This window comes from Rattus norvegicus, chromosome 15 (genome assembly GCF_021556685.1).
Source record: "Rattus norvegicus strain SHRSP/BbbUtx chromosome 15, alternate assembly SHRSP_T2T, whole genome shotgun sequence".
Taxonomy (NCBI): domain Eukaryota; kingdom Metazoa; phylum Chordata; class Mammalia; order Rodentia; family Muridae; genus Rattus; species Rattus norvegicus.
In genome coordinates this window covers 21,105,112-21,123,686 of record NC_141548.1, presented here as the reverse complement: position 1 = coordinate 21,123,686, position 18,575 = coordinate 21,105,112, and the positions used below count along the sequence as shown (strand labels likewise).

At 43.1% G+C, this 18,575-nt stretch overlaps 2 protein-coding genes across 3 annotated transcripts in view; both read right to left on the bottom strand.

Annotated features, from left to right (window-relative positions):
- The window catches only part of LOC148000872 (disks large homolog 5-like), a 39,294-nt gene that overhangs the window by 18,153 nt on the left and 2,566 nt on the right, over positions 1 to 18,575 (bottom strand). Inside the window, exon 2 of one of the 2 annotated variants that reach the window (XM_087586840.1) lies at positions 18,427 to 18,505. The exons of the other annotated variant lie outside the window; for it this stretch is intronic. The gene's annotated coding sequence lies outside the window, so the exon portion shown is untranslated. The remainder of the gene's footprint in view (positions 1 to 18,426; positions 18,506 to 18,575) is intronic. 2 annotated transcript variants of the gene reach the window in all.
- On the bottom strand, positions 10,941 to 18,272 carry LOC148000873 (disks large homolog 5-like). The gene is made up of 5 exons (XM_087587175.1): positions 18,074 to 18,272; positions 17,172 to 17,334; positions 15,898 to 16,029; positions 15,038 to 15,214; positions 10,941 to 11,451 (listed from the first exon to the last, which is right to left on the bottom strand). The coding sequence occupies exons 1-5, from the start codon at positions 18,222 to 18,224 to the stop codon at positions 11,367 to 11,369; spliced, it is 708 nt and encodes a 235-aa protein (XP_087443301.1). The 5' UTR covers positions 18,225 to 18,272; the 3' UTR covers positions 10,941 to 11,366.

Below are 18,575 nucleotides of genomic sequence, written 5' to 3'. Positions count from 1 at the left end.
AAGCTCTACCTCCAATTCTATCAGCTAGAAATGGGACCAATCTAAGGTCACCCCGGGGAATCTCCAGGCAAAGGGTACATGTTTAATGTCACCAAGATACCGGCTAGTAGTTCCTGCGTGCAGATGCTTTTAGCCAGGCACAGCAGATTAATTCCAAGAATGACAGTCAAATGTTTTTGTAGGCCCCAGAGACTACATAGCCTGCTCGCACTAACAACTTAACTAAGGGTTAAGGAGCCAAATCTGGACCATTAGTAGCTGGTTCCCTCAAGAATTGCAGGACTGAGGAGGATCCACAGCACTTATGGCTGCGGACTCACCCTGCAGACTCACCCTGCAGTCAGTGTGGCTCTGCTTCCTGCATCTTAAAATGCAGGATTTGGAGAAGGCAGATCCTCTAATGCAGTGTACACAGGCCTGTGACTTCAGGATCACAAGGGATGGGCACACCTAGTTTTATTGGTATAAAAATGTTTTCCAACTTACACCACATCCCAGGATTTTGGGTGCTTCCTATCAGTCTGGATCCTCAGTAACATTCCTATTGTTGGACGTTTCTGTTTATCTATTCTGGACTTGTTATCTCACTGAAAAACAACTTCTTTTTGGACAAAATCTAGGGTGGCTTTGAACTGACTATGTAGTCCTGGATGACCCAAACTCACAGAGATCTTCCTGCCTCATCTTCCCAAGTGCTGGGATTACACATATGTGCCACCACGACTAGAATGTCTCTCCTTGAAATTTGGATGTGTTTTACTTGTTAATGTTGGTGTTGTACATACAGTAAACTTAAGGACTGCAATTTGGAAATTTTCTTGTTTATGAAGCTTCCTCTGGAGCCTTTCCCTACTTTCTATTTTTTTCTGGAGCTGAGGACCAAACCGAGGGCCTTGTGCCTGCTAGGCAAGTGCTCTACCACTGAGCTAAATCCTCAACCCCCCTTTTCCTACTTTTAACATGCCTGCCTTTTCACACTGATTTGTACATGTCCTACCACATGAGTTTCTTCTCCATTACTAAAACACATGCCGGAGAATCAACTTAATGAAGGGGTGTATGTTGGCCAACAATTGGAGGCCACAGTCCACCATGACAGGTTGAGCAGCTGTCTATATGGTATCCACCCTGAGAACTCAGAGAGCAATGAATGCTTATGCTCCACCCCCTTTCTCTTTATATTCAGTCAAGGCCTATTGATTGATCAGTGCTGTTCACTGTTAAGATTTATTGTGCAACTAGCCTGACCCCAGTAATCCCTCAGGGTATCCAGAAGGTTATATAATCAAGGTGTGGTCCATTTCCTCAGGCTCTTGTTTTTTTGTTTTTCTTGTGTGTGTGTGTGTGTGTGTGTGTGTGTGTGTGTGTGTGTGTGTGTGTGTGTGTTTCTTTGAGACAGGGTCTCACTATGGGCTGAAGTTGGTCTTCACCATGACTGATCCTCTGTCTTCAGGGTGTTAGAATGATAGGGCCTAACCACCACATTTGCCTGAAACAGGAAAACTCCACAGATCTAAGTCTATTTGTTTCTTGATGATCAAAAAGAGAAAATGACAATGGTCAAGCTAGGCCCAATGTCTTTGCTCCTTTCCTGCTGCCTGCTGACTGGACTGTGGAATTTTCAGCTGTCTCTCCAGTACCATGACTTCCTGTGTGCCCCACCCCCCGCTCCCCATGACAATAAAAGACTGGACCCCTGAAAATGTTAAGCCAGTCCCAATTTAAAGTTTTCCTTTGTAAGAGTTGTCATGGTCATGGTGTCTCTTCATAGCAATAGAACATTGACTATGACACTAGTACTATGTCTGATCTTAAACAACTGTAACTCAACCAGGCATGATGTTAGTAGAACATCCAGGTGAGATGATGTTGGTGCTAGAAGCTCACAGAGAACCCCAACCAACAGGTACCTGTAAGGTCTCCTGGGCAGTTCTCTGTTTTCTTTAGTGTCTTCTTTCCGTCTATCTTACTGATTTTTATCCTCCCCATGAACAGAGTGTAAAAATACGTTGTCTTTACTCCTAATTCCTTAGCCTTTCCTTTAAGCCTGAGTTTATGGGACAAGGTTTCTTTTTTTAAAGATATATTTATTTATTTTATAAATACATAAATCTTTATATATTTTTACAGTGTATATGAGTACACTGTAAATTCAGACACACCAGAAGAGGGTATCAGATCCCATTACAGATGGTTGTGAGCCACCATGTGGTTGCTGGGAATTGAACTCAGGACCTCTGGAAGAGCATTCAGTGCTCTTAACTGCTGAGCCATCTCTCCAGCCCGGGGGCAAGGTTTCTTACTAGAATCTTCACCTTTGGAATATTTCTAATCTCTGGACTCTTGGGCCCTGAAGAACAAAATAAGAACCAGGTTCTCAGAGACTCTCAAAGAGAAGAAATGAAGTCCATGAAGTCAGTGAAAATTTTTATCAACCCAAAGTCAAACTGATTCAAATCAATGCTGGCCCACTAAATTATCAGACCATCTTCAAGAGAGAAATTTCCCAGTACTAGGGAGATATGTTGAAATTTGAGCTTTGAATCTCATTTCAGATGAAAGCGATGTGGACTGGGAGCAGAGGCAGGAGGGTCTCTAGGTTGTGTTAAGCCTGGGCTGTGCATTGAGAGCCTTTCTCAAGAGAACAGTCACAAGGAAGTGACATGGAAACAAGCTGTCATCTCAGGGGATGTCACTTTATATGATTGGTGGTTTAATCCTGTGAAAAGAAACTCAGATGTGGGGTGACAGTCTAACGGCAGAACCTTGTCTAGCACAGACAAATAGAAGGACAGGAAGGAGGGAGGAAGAAGGGCCAAAGGTGAGCAATGCTGCAGGCATTCAAAGGTGAATAATGCTATCCCTAAGGACTGGAAGAAAGCTAGCTGTCCCACACTGGAGCAATGCTCACAGCTGACTGCAGGTCTGAAACTGGAGATGATTGTCCCTGTGTTGCTGTGCAGAAAGGACTGGAACAGCAGCAAAGACAGTGGCTGCACCCATTTCATGGGTGCTTTAGAGCAAGACACCTTCCGGAAAGGTTTCCAACTAAAAAAGTTCAAATGCTACCTTTGAGATTTAAAATTTTATAGCTTAGGTAAAATCAGATTTTTCTTGTTATTTCCAAATGAAGTTTTGAAGGGTTTCAAGTCGTTCCTCTAGAGGGAGCCCCAGGACTTGAATATTCTGACAGTGAACCTCCCCAGGCATCTCCCCAGTGATCAAGGTTTAATATGGGAACAGTTAGTGATTTTTACACAGCTCTTTTTGTTTGTGTGTGTGAGTTGTCCCTTGTCCACAACAGCTTTTTGTTTTCCTCAATGAGGAATGTTGCTCATTTCTGATTGTTCATTAACTCAAAATGAAATGGTTAAAAATATTTATCCTGTTAGAATAGGATGCATCTTTTTAACGACTCATTAAAAAATGACAACAACGAAAACAAAACTCTGGCTTTTGAGATGACTTATACTAATTCACATTGTTTACCTAGCTGTAGTGCTACATAAACACTACTTAAAAGGAAAAATAAACTTCGTTTACATAAAAAACAATAACAAAAACAACAAAAGGTTTCAGAGCTGCAGAGGAACAGCCTTGAAGGATGCTACTGACATGGAGACTCCAGGCTCAGACTCAGCCCATGAAGAAGAGAACAGAACACAGAAATCTTCCTGTTCCTGCTAGCGCTGTGGCAGCCCACACCTGCCCTCCTGATGCTTGGGGGAACTGAGACAGGAGAGCCTGGAGTTTGAGGCTACAAAGGGAGGCCCTGTGCTTTCTCATTACCAAGCCTAGTACAGCACAACTCAGCACAACTGTGAAATGGGTCTCTCCGGCTCTTGCAGTGGCAAAGGGAAATGGGATGCAGCTTTGGACAGTTCTCAGTTCCACCTGAGTCTCCCCTCTCCAGCTCTGAGCCCAGTCTCCCCAGTTTGTTGGATGTGAGTTCTATGATCCCAAATTCATGTGCAAAATCTTTTTCCTATAATCCAGCTTTTCATCAAAGACACTAAGACCCAGAAGCTAAACAAAAAGCCACAGCTTCTCAAGAACTTTTTACTTCTTTCGTTTTCAAGGGCCCAGGGCACCATCAAGGAGACTAAAGCAGGGGTGGGAAGAGCATGAGAAAGTCTCAGAGGTGTTGGGCTTGTACTGCGAAGATCTTTTCAGTTGCCCCTGGAATGCTCTGAACTCACAGGCAGGGCACTTATAAGTGGACTCTTTATCCTGGTAGCTAGATGGGGAAATGACACTTCCAACTCCTATTTGGGGATGGCTTACCCAGGGAGCTTGGCTCAGTGGTTGAGAGCTTTGGCTTTTTTTTTTTCAGAGAACCTAAGTTCAATTCTAGCAAGTACCTGTCAACTCACAACTGACAGGATCTGATGCCCTCTTTGGCTTTCTAGAGCATCAGGCATTCATGTGGACACAACATACATGTAGACAAAATACCCATACACATTACAGGAATAATAACTGATAATCAAATAAATATCATGTGCGCATCCTGAAAAAAAATCATGGTTGTTTAAAATAAAGAGAAATCCAATGATAAAGCATCTCCCTACCATTGAGAAATTACTGCTATGGACACTTTAGCTCAGCTCCTCCTCAGTACTGAAGGGTGAGGTGTCACTGAAGTATGACAATGTCTTGTTACGTGCTTGCTTCACTCAAGCTTCTTTAACTTTCCACACAGCACCCTTCCACCTGTTAGAATTGATGTGTTTTATAAAAAGTGCAGAGAGACTTTGGGGGTACTTGCTTCTAGACACTTGGCAGGAATCTGACATTATTAGGGCAAAAGACTTCAGCTCAAGGTGGAAATGTGACTTTGGGCCAGTACTCAGGATACAGGCCCTGATTAAGAACATTTACTTTTGAGTTAATGCAAAGCTCAGAGGAGGCTCAGCTGAAGCCTGTGTGGCATCCTTTGGTTTTGGTCATCCGGATTCAGCCCCAGAAAGGTGGTTACAAGATTTTGTTTATCACCTTGCTTGTTCCTTGGCTCAGAAAGGATCTGACCGTTCTGCATGTAATTAAAGTGATATAAAAGCAGACAGAGAAAAATAAAGCTGCTTCAGCCTCAGCACTGGCTGGAGTTATGTTAAATATTGTCTAATTGTCTTTTTTTCTTTTTTTAATCCTCACTCCCACCTTGGATAACCTGTTGGATGACTGAGCTGGCTTGGTCAAAAAATGGTAAGAATACATTTTATAGAGTGTGGGGGGAAGGGTACTTCAGCGGGCCCATGCTGAGCCATCCTCCCTGCATGGGGACTAGAATAGAATAAAGTTTATTCAGGGGCATGGGGAGGGGAGTTGAGAAGGGAGTAGAGGCAGAGAAAAGGAGGAGACAGAGAGAGAGGGAGAGGAGAGAAAGATGAAAAGAGGGAGAGAGAGAGAAAGAAAGAGAAGAGAGGAGAAGAAGCTGGACGGGAACATGTGAAGAGAGATGGGGGAGGGGAAGAAAAAGGGAAAGGGGTCAGGGAAAGCAAAGGGGTTAGAGTCAGAGAACATAAGAGAGGCCAAAGAGTCACTTTTATAGCAAGCCAGGCCTACCTGGCTGTTGCTAGGTAACTGCTGGGTGGAGTGTAGAATGAATGCCAGCATTAACAATAATTGTGGTCCAAATGCAAATGTCTGCATCGAGTTCTCAAAAAATCCTTTGATGGTCCATTTGTTCAGACACAACCTGGTTCCTGACCTTTTTGTCTCAGGACTCACATTCTTAGAAACTTGCTCCCTTGCTGAAGACTTGGCCTGCCGCTCCTGCTGAATGGCCTGTTTCTGCCTTCTGTTCTGCAACACTGACTGGATGCTAGGATTCATTCTTAGGCATTGTGACCTTTGAGCCTTACAAGATATATTATGTTTATTCACCTCTCTCTCTCTCTCTCTCTCTCTCTCTCTCTCTCTCTCTCTCTCTCTCTCTCTCTCTCTGTGTGTGTGTGTGTGTGTGTGTGTGTGCACTTATGCACATGAATGCCACTGTGTACTGTGTAGTAAAGTGTCACTTTTGGGAGGAGTTCTCTCCTTTGGATCTGATTCCAGGGATCACACTCAAGTCAGCAGGCTTGTTGGCAATCTCCTTTACCTGATGAGCTTGTTGGTCCAGTCTGAGCTGTCACTGATCCCTTAGCCCCTCTCTCACCACCAGCCACAAGAAAGCAATCTCTGCAGTGTTACTTTTGGTCCTATGTGACTTTCGTGTGTCCCAACAACTGAACATTTTAATTAGAATTCAACATGGTAACTAAATTGCTAAATTTAATAGGAATTACAGAATGTGGGCTTTTCTGATTCTGTCTTGCTTTCCATATTCTTAATTAACAGTCTTCTATACAGTGGAAGAGTCATCATTTGGACCTTTTTGGTTTCCTTAAGATACATTTTTAAAAAGCTTCGATGTTTAATTTGCTCCTCAAATATCAATTTTCAAACTAGGAAGTGAGTGTACTATGAACTTCAAATGAGAACCCACTCAATAGATTTTTTTTAAAAACACTTTTGAGTCATTCGAAAGCTGTTTCTACCTCCTTCTTTGCAGGCCTCAGAATTCCTGGGAGGCCTTTTGTTTACTAATGAGAAAGCAGACTATGGTGGAGCAGTGGATGCACTGACACTGTCTCTCCTCTTGCTGTGCCATCCATGCAGATGCCTGAAGCCTTGGAGGAGCTGAATGGTAGAGTTTCCTGTGTCTTCCAGAGGAGAAGAAAACACCATCCAGAATCCAGCTTGCATGTGTGGGGGCCGGAGGACAACCTTGGTTGTTACTCTTCAGGTGCCGTCCACCATTTTTATAAAACGGGAGTTTTCATTGCCTCGGAATAGGACAGGTCAGCTGGGCTGGCTGGCTAGGGAGGACATGGAGTCTCTGTCTCCCCAGCAAAGGTGTGTGCCACCAAACCAGGTTTCTTTATTGTGGTTGATATTGTAATTGGCTTCTTGTGTTTGCACTGAAGTTTATCATCTGAGTTTCTGGCTCCATGGCTTCCCATGTGAGCAGGAGAGGCCATAAAATGTCTGACTGACTGTGTGTTGTGTATGATTGTCCTTGAGTCTAGTATAAAAGTGAACCAGAATGTTGCTTTCTGGCTTAGTCTTGCTTGGTCACACTCAAGGTTTAAGAGGAACTTCTTGAAGGTTTAGTCACACAACAAAGGTTGTATAATTCTCTAAGTCCCTGACTCTGACATCTGAGATGACTAAGATTTTACTTCCTTTCATTTTCCCCGTTTTAGGTACAGTCTGCATTAGGTAGATGAAATGTGGAATAAATTACTAATGCTAAAATTATTGTGATCTTAAGTTAATTGGTGCCAAACTATTGGAAAAGGCTGGATCTGGTACAAATATTGAGACTTTTCCCTTGCCTGTGATAGCCCAGAGGTAGGCAGCCAATCCACAGAGAGCAGCGTTTCTCCGGCTATTCAGGGCCACAGGTCCCTCTGACTGCTGAGCCATCCTCTAGGGATTAGGGGTGACACTATTTTACTGTACAGTAGAGAAATGTCATGAGGCGACTGCTCCTAGCTTGCCAGCGGCAGGGCAACCTAGGATGGTTCACTCACTCTCACCACACTGAGATACAGAGAAGGCAACTTCCTCAAGCAGAGGATCCTGGTGCTCTGTCTGCCAAGGAAGCTGCAAACCTGAGGACATGAACTTCATGGTCATTTTCTCATGAGAAAGTAAGTTTCTTTATAGCTTAATTAGACAGCAGCACCTCTAACACGTCTAAGAGTTGGACGGCTGACATGTTTCTCAGTCTGCAAGGAGGTTTGGGTCACTAAGATCCAAGATATGCTATGACTAGGGAAACAGCTTCTGGAGAGAACTAGAAACAGTGGGAAACTTTTATCCTGCTTTGTCTTTAAAAGAAGTTGAAACTGAATAAACTGTGCATTGGCTGACTGGGCTGTGTACCCCGTGTCCAGGTTAATACCTCCCTAACATGGGACCTCAATGTACCTGACTGTAGCAGTGAATTAATTAAACAGCTTTGGCTCCTTAGTGCAGTCATGGCACCTGCCCAAGAGTTCTCTGATTTTGAGAATGAAACACACCCACACACAGGCACACACACAATCAATGTCTGGACATTTCTAATCCTCCTGACAGCTACCATACACCTCCCTTCCTCCCAGCAGCCCAGGTTTAACACCTTTTAAATCTATGTTTTATCTTTGCTGCCTGTTACCTTCTGAGAAACACCCCACTCCCCCAATAGGGTCCTATTCCCTTCCACCTACATTGTAGGCTGCTTTCTCTCCTGTAGCTCTTACTCTGACCCTTCTAACTCTGGATCATGGTGATTCCCTTCATCCTCCACTCCCTCCCAATCCCTTGCCCTGTCCTTCTGTCTTTCTGTCCAAACATTGGCAATGGCAACTCGAAGCCCTCAGGGACCCTCAGGTCTGGAAGTGCAGCTTTTTGGGAGTCAAAATAAGACAATTACGAACACCGGATATTGATACTTTACACATACATTCTTGATATTGTATAAATCAACTATCTTTAAGAATATGGGAATTTGATCCTCAGTACTACGGAGGGTAAACATCATGAAGAAAATGGCAGACATTTTGCCTATGGACTCCGTTCATATGTTTCTGGACAAAACTTAGTCACATGCAAACTCTTGGTTTGAGAGGCACCTAGGAAATATAATTCATAATTGTCAACTCTGTGCTCTATTGAAGATGTAGGAAATGGGAAGGGAAGCTAGAAAGTAACAGTACAGACTCTCTCAAAGTTCTCTGAGGCCTGTTGGTTTGTACTTCCAGGGACCCTGGAGGCCTGCTCAAACCAGAGACCCAGGAGGCCCACCCAAAACAGAGACAGTACTACCTGACTCCCAGGAGACCAGCTGTCACCCAGCTCACAGAGCTCTACATTCCTCCAATGATGCTGGATCCAGTCAGAGACACTCACGACAGTTAACATCAGAGATAACCAGTTGGGGAGAGGCAAACTCAGGACCATAAACAACAGAACCCAATGCAAAATATGCTGCTCACTCAGAGGACCTATAGGGCTCTTAACAATCATCTATAACAGGATATCTCGTGCCCTCTTCTGGCCACTGAGGGAACTGCATGCAGAGGGACCACAGACAAAAGTCAGCCAAAGAACAATTAACCAATATAAAAAAAAAAGGAATACATTTCTCTTTCAGAAAGACATACAAATGTATGATCAAGGCAAACAACACCCAAAATGGGGACACTCTGGCCCATTTCCCTCAACCCTCACACTAAACTGATCTATACAGTTACACAGTTGGGAGTGTTACCATTCAGATTAAAGTGAATACGGATCCCATTTGTCCTTATTGATCTGGATCACCTCATCCAGGATGATTTTACAAGATCCATTCATTGTCCTGAAAATTACATGCTTTCCTTTTTACTCTAGTAGTTATTGATCAGCAATCCAGTCTGGAAATGCACCATGCTTGCTTTATGCACTCATCTCTAAGGGACCACTTGAATATTTCCATTTTGAATATTATAAGAGTGCTTCACTGAACATGGTGGAGAAAGGGTGTCTATACTAGGATGAGTCAACATTAGGATATATGCCTTGGTGTTGTATCTTGAGGTTTACCCATTACCACCTTCCTGAAGAAACTGCATTCTGATTTCCAAAGTTGCTACAGAAATTTGCATTGCAAATCTACAGGAGAATCTCAATGTTCCCCTTGCTCCATAACCCAGTAGGAGGGAATTCTCTTATGTGTTACTAAACTAAGTTATTAAAGGTATGAAACAATATCTCAGAATAATTTTGATTGTCATTTATGTAGTGTCCAAGGTTGATAAATATTTATTATGAGTTTCTAAGTCATTTAAGTTTCTTCAACTGTGAATATTATGCTTATATATATAGCCCATTTGAATTATGTTTTTTTAAATATAGTGTTTTAGTTTTTAAAATATGTTTTATATAAGCCCATTAGTGAATGTGCACAGGGAACTAATGTTTACCATTTCTGTAAATGGTCATTTAAAAAATTATTAATGACAAATTAGATAATGCTCTGTCAATGAACTCACAATTGGCAGACAAGTTGTAAATAATAGAATTCATTGCAAAAGTCCAGGATGGGGACTGGAGACATGGCTCATCTGTTTGAGAATTTGAATCCCAGAGGACATAAGGGGCAATTAACAATTCTCTGTCATCTCAGGTCTGAGTGAAATCCACTGCCCTCTGCTGGCCGTTGGCAGAATTGCATGAAAACGAATATGGGGAGGTGGGAGGGAGAGGACAGGCAGGTGGGGTAGCACCCACATGGAGGTGGGCGTTCCGGGGAGAGAATAGGGGTTTTCTGGGATGAAACTGGAAAGGGGCATAATATTTGAAATATAGATTAAAATATCCACTACAAATTGCAAAAAGAAATAATTCAAAACTGTAAGACCTCTGCCCAAAGAAGCTATGATATATATCAAAATGAACTCAGCAAAACATTATCAATAACCACAAACAAACCAACAACAAAAATAGTAAAAATGTTCATTCCTCTAAAATTGGTGGAATTCATTAAATGTGCAGTCATAGCTGATGCTATATTCAAGGAATCCACAGTCATCAAACTCTGTGTGCCCTGAACACTTTATATTCCCATACTGAATGTTTTTATTTCCTCTAATGTATTAGAGAAATACTTCTGTGTTTCTCCTTTGTTTGTCACTATAAAGGAAGCTAAATTTGTGAGCACAGGGATGAAGCAAGGATATTTTTCCTCATGAAGGGGGATCCACGGAGCCTGACACACTGTCTACATCAAGAGCACAGTTTCCTGTGCAGCTCTGGCTGCTGTGAACTGATGGTGAAGCCTACGCTGCATGAGACTTGCAGAAAACCACTGTTGCCTTACACTTGTGCTGTTACAGGAGGAAGAACCACACACGACTCAGGACGGTCTTGTGAGTGAAGGGTTAAAGGTCACGTTTTTATTTATAGGCAAACATTAATTTATTCAAGAATATTTTAAATTGGGGAGTCAATCAGTTCAATGCATATAGCCTTAGGAATATGGCATATTAATTAAAAAAACTAAAGTTAACAAATGAATAACAAAACTTCAAACTTAAACAAATAAAACCAAATGCATAAAACAACCAAACTTCAAAGTAAAAACCAAATATAACAAGTAAATTACTCAGCGTTCAATTGCTGCTGATTTTTCAACATATAACCCCAGCCTGTTGCTGGCTTTGCAAACACAGCAGAATGGCAGGTAAGATGGTAAAAATCTCGTCAAGAGGAATGTAGACGCCTCATTCCGGTTGGTTGGTTGTTGTATGGTTACGAGGACTGAGATGCGGGAGGTGTTGTCAATCTTTGCACCCTCAGTGCTCCTGGTGGACAGGTCTGTCTCTGAGAGCTGTAGTCCTGGTCTGGGCCATGGGCAAGCGTCTGCTGGAGTGTTCAGACCTAGGGGTAGAAAAGGCCTGGTGAGGACCTGCCATGTCACTTCTCCCATACACAGCAGCACAATTCAGCAGGATAATCCAGGATGATCTTTCATCTGAGGTCATTTTCTCATGCCCAAGACAGAAGGGTAAGAGACCCCACAGGCCTGCATATTTTCCCAGCTTTTAAAACTGCTAAAAATTGAACAGTGAAAAGCAGATAATTCCAATTTTCCATGTATATTATATTTTAAAATCATGTAGCAATGTCTCAATGTCAGATGAGGAGAGATGTGAACAACCTAGAAAACAATAGGAAGGCCTTGGAGGCCTGTCCATCACTGAAATGAAGACTATTATTATTCCTCCAGTGCAGGAATATGCCTGGGGTCCACTTACAACCTCAATATCTGCAAAGACCCAGAGAAACAATATCTCAAGAACTACATGCACACTGAAGTGATATTATATTTGGCAAGAATATGCTGCATGGAAATCTTGCCAAGGGTAGGCATTGAACTCTAAAGGAGATACTCATGCAGAAAATAAACTATACCACTCCTTTGTTTATGGGTATCGTAAAACTCTTTGTGGGGAGACTTAAAGGCACTGGGCTCAGATAATACAGGAGAGCTCAGACTGGAGGGATCAGTACACACTAGCCAGAATCTCTATGGATCACATACACTTCATGGATGAAATTTCCTTTAAAATGGACAGGAATAATATTCTGAGCTGCTCCTAGCTGACAGATGCTGAGAACTATGGAGAAAGTCACACACCCAATAAGACAGTTCATAAGCACAGGGAATCTACTTGGGTCCTCTCATCCTGTGCTTTCAAATCATCTCAGTGACACCGAAATGATGCCGCATCTTCCCAGCCAAGGCCTTTTGCTCAGTGACCAGTTTTTTCTGATTCAGGGCGTCCTGCAGACTTTCCTCCATTCTCTCCTCATCCTGGTCATTAGAAGATTATATTGCCCATGGAGACATGCATGTATACAGAGACAGACAGACAGACACTCAGACATACACACCTTTGAACTCACCCAAATATATTTGTTCACACATACAAGCAGAGTATTTTGAAGAATGTGCTTAGTTTCCCAGTTAATGATAATAGAAGAGATCACCCAGTCTACTATTGTGGCATAAGAAAAAAAACCTGGAATGGGGTAAGTACACAGTGAGCATAGGCTAAAGACAGCTCAGCCAATAAAGTGTATTCCCCTGAAAATCAGAAATTAGAAATGTGACATCTAGGCCTGTTAGCCAAGCCTGCTTAGCAAGTTCACAAGGCTGTGCACAGGAGGCTGATTTCAGGCAACAGAGCACTGGGTGGGGGCAGGTGAGCCTCTTCTGTCCTCTGCTCACTGTTTCCCAGTGCATGCAAAGTGAGCTGCATTTTTTCAATATGAGGTCCCTTTAGGATACAGTACCTGACAGGGCAGCCAAACTACCAGCACAAACAGCTAGGAAATCTCCATACCACAATCCAAGGTAAAACTTGGACTGGGATGCTATCAGATATAATTCCAGTGAGATAAGACTGACTGATTCAAAGTCAAATGCTGGCAGGTATAATCAAACTCAGCCACAGTCCATGGAAATGCTGGACAACATTGTACCTTTCCACTTTCTGACTGGTGGACTTCTGGATAATTTTGCTTCATGGCTGCTCTGAGGTGAACCACTACAACACTAATGTGCCACAGTTTCTCTGCTGACACCTACTTCTTGTTCTGGAATCACTGTGTCAAAGGTTGAACTTTCACAAGAGTTGTGCATGGCTTCTCACAGGGCTACCCATTTGACACCTCCAGCAATGTCTGAGGGTCATCACTTTCTAAACCCTCCTTACAGATGGTTTTCACTCAGATCAAATGATTTTGAATAACAATGGTTAAGAGTGCCACAACCCAACACAGGGTGAGTGCTGTGGACTATGTTGAGCCTAAGTTTCTGTCTAAGGCAATAATGTGATTCCACCTCAGCATAACTCCTGGACATCTTCTGCTTGCAGATTCAACTCTAAGCAAATTAATCTTTCAATTAACAAATTGCAGAGCAAACTCCAAAGCCAAGGTATATTCAACCAAGTTTAGGCCAATCTGGGAAGAAAGTGGTGGCAGGTAACGATTAACATAACCAGGATGTTGAGAAGACACAACAAGCACGTGACCTTCCAGTGTTACTGTACACCGAGAGCAAAGAAGGCAGAAGAGCCCTGAGTCATCAGTTTCCACACTCAGGTACATGGATTTCACACAGCAGCCTCTCCTCACATCCCTGTACCCCATTCCTGAGATTTCTCCAAGTAATGTCAATGTTGATGAATAGTTTTCCCACTGTAATAATTTCAATAGTAATCAATACCCCATTAAGAACAGTTTGAAACTAATTGGAAACATTGTGTTTCCTCTTCTTCTCTCTTTTACATTTCTATATGTGTACATATAGACTAATACAATATATATAAATATGTGTCTGTGTTCAGAAACTTGTTGTGTTCACACACACACACACACACACACATGCACAAACACACATATACACACACTTCTATATGTAAGCACCCATACCGCAAACACTTAAAACAAGCAACTCCCAATGTAACATATGTACCATAGCCATAACCATGTTCACACATCTGTGCCCAACGACACAAACACACACACACATACACACACACACACACAGAGTCAGAAAGAAATCGAGAGGGGGAGGGAGGAAAGGAGGGAGGGAGGGAGGGAGGGAGGGAGGGAGAGAGAGAGAGAGAGAGAGAGAGAGAGAGAGAGAGAGAGAGAGAGGACAGAAATCATAAGTGAGAAGCAGAAAAGAATGAGGAGGCCATCCTTCTGGAAGCACAGTTGTTGAATACAGATTAGGCAAAGGAAATGTGTCAAGTGAGAGCGTAGACACTGCTGTCCATCCCTTATAGAGTAAACCTGTGTGGGGAATGCACTTCTTGGGCACACGAGGTTGAGAGAGGTGGAGAAAAATTTCCCTCTAACCCTCACATATCTCACACAAACCCTCACCCTGAGAGAAGCCTTTCTTACATCCCTGTTCATCCAGTCAGCTCCAGGACAGAAGCCCCAGGAAAGAACACTAAAACACTGACATAGAACAGGACTGACACACTGCTTCTCAAGCTCTGTCACTATGAACCACCATTTGGACAGGCAGAAGGGACCATTTTCAATGTACGGGGAAAAGGAGAGAAAGTCCACAAGCCCCATCATAATTGACAGTGAGAGCCATTCTTTTAGCAATTGAACTGAACTCTAATCAGTTCTGTGCACTACAAAGACGGCTACCACATGGCATCCCTCTAGCATAATGGCATGTAAGTGTGCAATGTGTGATCAACAGATCCCCCTTAAGGATATGCATTTTCTAGTTGAGCAGGAGGATTGGTTGTCAATCCTCCAATTTCTTGCATGAAGCTAGAATCACAGAAAGTTTTGTAAATGGGCAACGAAATGAACAACTGGATGAGTCCTAGGAGAGTGTCTGGATAAGTTGGAGAAAGGTTAAATTGGTTTGACTTGGTTTATGCTTAGATATCAGGAAAACCTGCCCTTGATGCTTCATTCATCCTACCTGAGGCTGCTTGTTACACGGATTTTCCTACTGGCTTCCCCACAGAACCTTGTTGTTTCCTTAATGGATTCTTCCAGTGCAATCTGATCCCTTAGAAGCCCTTTGTACTCATTCCATGCTCTCTGGGCATTGTTCTTCAGCTCAAAACACTCAGTTAGGAGAGGGCAGAAGCTGCGGCTGAGACACAAAGAAAAAATGGTGAATCCCAGCCAGTCTCCAACTTCCTCCCACTTCTCCAAGTCCATTCCTCCTTCTAGGATCCTGATCTGAAGAGAGCCCCAGATTATAGTCCAAGTTCACTGTAGCCATGGAGTATAACCTAGAGAGAGGTGAAATGGAGAAAAGAGCAACATTCCAGAAGACTCAGGGCATTTCTCAAAATCCTGACACCATTGATTCAAGTTTTTCCCAGAAGAGGACTTAATCCCTATGTGTGCTTATATGTCCTTTTTATTAGAATGTCCCTTGGAGGCCAATCTTTCTATGTGTCCTCTGTGTGTGTGTGTGTGTGTGTGTGTGTGTGTGTGTGTGTCTATGTGTGTGTGTGTGTGTGTGTGTGTGTGTGTGTGTCCTGTCAGAGCCTCAGAGCATCAGGATTGATTGATGACTCCATCATTGTGCACACATTTTCTATGTACAGGATCCCTATTTGGGAAGGACAATGACTGATGAATCTCACAGTCTCTTTCCATTTGTTCAAACTATCTACAAGAGGTAAAAATCCTAGAGCCTTCCTTAGAGACAGGCTTCCTGGTCTGCTTCAAACACTATAAAGCCTGATCCTCACTTTATTTCAAAGATAAGAATGGGCTGACATATGCTTGCCTAGTGCTGGGGTCACAACCTTGTAAGTTACTCACCAGTACCAGTCATTTTCCAGTGTGAGGTTTTTACATTTGACCAAAGCGGTATTGATCTGCTCGCTCATTTTCTTCATGTCAGTCATCACTTCCTCGTGCTGCATCATGAGCATCTCGGACTCAAACTTGTTCCTGTGGCAGGGCGTGGTTCAAGGATCAAATAACATTATGAATGAAGGATTCAAGAATTACATGAATTTAGACTGAATCCTGAACTACCCCAGCCTAGGACATCCACGCCCTTGTTCCTTGGTACTGGGTCCATTTGGTATTTATTAAGTTTATTATTATGGCCACGGGGACAGCAGTGCCAGGAAACAAAAGCAGGGAGCTGATTTGCTTGAGCTCCCTGACAGGCTTTGAAGAAATAGACTAGCTTGCCAAAAACATTCGAGGGTCCTGTGCCACCATCCAGGCTCCAACTTAAACCCATGAAGACTATTCTCCTGTTCTTAGGTAACAATTCTCAATCATAGAATCTATTGCTACATGAAAACCCAAAGGAACATGGACAGTATTTACAGGGAAAAGAATTTTTAACACACACCAGGAGATTCCCATGTGTGTCCACCTGACCAGATGTGAAATGTTGTACTGTTCAAAGTGAGGCTCTCACCCTCATCATCATCATGCCATGGAAATTGCCATAGGATAATTCTCAGGCCAAATCAGAACACAGAATACCCAGATCTTAAGTTATACACACAAACGCACTCACACATGCATACACACACACAAACTCACACAAAACACACACACACTCTCTCCCCCCCCCTCTCTCTCTCATACAATTAGAATGCCAAATAAATACAAGAATGTGGCATTATCTCAAAATACAATGAATAAAATCAGAGAACACCAATGATACCCTGTTGACAGTCCAGTCACACACTGTGAGGCAGCAAGAGGGATTAGGCCCCTCTAGCTCTTCACAGGACCTATTGAACCCAAAGCACCTCCAGGTCAATTTCAACAATGATTGGTCATAATCAGAGCACCTAGAAATTCCCACAACCCAAAAACTGTCCAGGCTACTTAAACCACACAATGAGAGCTCACACACTACTACCCTTATTCCCAGACTGTCATTCAGGCCACAGGCTATGATTTACGTTTGTAGGAATCAAAATAGCCTGTGCCACCATCTCATTCCCATCTGATCTTCACATTCTGATGCAATCAGGAAAGTGATTTTGACCATGAGCCCACCCTGGAGTTGTAGCCTACTGCGATGTGAGGAAATATGGATTTAACAGAACTTGCATTGTGACTACCTGTCATTTAAATTCTTTCCTGGGTAATCCGCCAGGATTCTCCTGAGTTCATCTCTTTCCTTTTGCATCTTGTGGAGGGCAATTTTGAGGTTCTCCAAACGCTTCATTCTCTCCTCCTCAACAGGTGTCGTGGAGGGTTGGGATGATGCCTTCTGATCAGACTCTGTAGGTAGATAAACACCAGTAAACAGGCATATATGTGGACATAGTGTCAAGAAAAACTATGCTTACTCTAAAACAGAAGTCTGAAGATGAACAGTTCTACAGATACAGTGACCTCCTGACAGAGCAAGAAAGCTATCTTTAAGCTGAACTCAGCTCAGTCCCTGTTCCCCACCATCATAGACATATGGTGACATATGCCATCATAGATATAGACCACACCTCCTATAGCCATTCTTCTGCACTGAAATTCTAAAGCTGGCCTAAACAAGAAGAATTGGAGGACCTTCTCAGCTAATGTATGATGTGAGGCAGGTAAGTCCTTGAGTCCAAACTGTTTAACATCTTGAATCCCTAGTCATGTGTGTTCAAGTACAAAGTAACTGAGACCATGATATGACCAGGAGAGTATCCCTCTTGGCATCAATTACCCACGTAGCCTACAGGACACTGCTGAGAGGGAGTGCTTCCACAGCATATCCTGAGAGAGACACTTTGTTATTCTTACAGAGGCACATCCTGGTATTCTTTGACACTGCCCATGACATTAAACAGATCCAAGGAAAGCCCCTTGACATATAACAGGTCTTGGTTCTCTGTCAAACTAATGATCAGAAATTGTTGTGTCTGGGTCAACCATTTAGGAAGACTGAGGCTCTAAATCATACGTCCTACTCCTGGAAGGACCAGCTCAAGCCAACCTCCTCCAGGAAGCTCCCCTTGCCCTGCCCAGTACTCACGTGACCTCCTCAAGGACCTTTCCATTCCTCTTGTTCTCCAACGTGATAGAAGGCTGGCCTCCCTCTGCCTTGGTCTGGTCTCTGCACGGATATGATTGTCCCTCCGAAAGAGACTGAGGATCCTGGAGAACATGCCTCCTCGGGAACCCATGAGGAAATGAAGGGAAATGGCTCAGGCAGTTGGTGTCACCACAACACTGCTGACATCACAGAAGATTCTAGTGTCTCCTGGATACAAGAGAATTTCCAGGGAAGACACTACCGGTGATGTTACTGGGAAATGCCATAGCTCACTTGCTAACTACATCCACCCAGACTGACCAGGTTCTGCAGTGGCTTTTCCAGAGACTCACTTTTGAGCCAGGGAACACCCATTTGCACACTCTCCTTCCAGAGCTTCAGAGTTCTCACTGCTTCATTACAGCTCAGTTGCTGAGGAGAGGGAGAGTTGTATCAGGCCTTGAAACGGATAGAACATATTTGTTAACAGCCAAATATCTAA

What these genes read in the sequence shown, in the direction of transcription:
- LOC148000873 (XM_087587175.1), bottom strand. Translation starts at nt 18,224, where the DNA reads ATGGGTTCCCGAGGAGGCATGTTCTCCAGGATCCTCAGTCTCTTTCGG. An exon ending in AAGGTCCTTGAGGAGGTCAC is followed by an intron (nt 17,335 to 18,073) that starts GTGAGTACTGGG and finishes ATCTACCTACAG; the next exon opens with AGTCTGATCAGAAGGCATCA. An exon ending in GGAAAGAATTTAAATGACAG is followed by an intron (nt 16,030 to 17,171) that starts GTAGTCACAATG and finishes GCCCTGCCACAG; the next exon opens with GAACAAGTTTGAGTCCGAGA.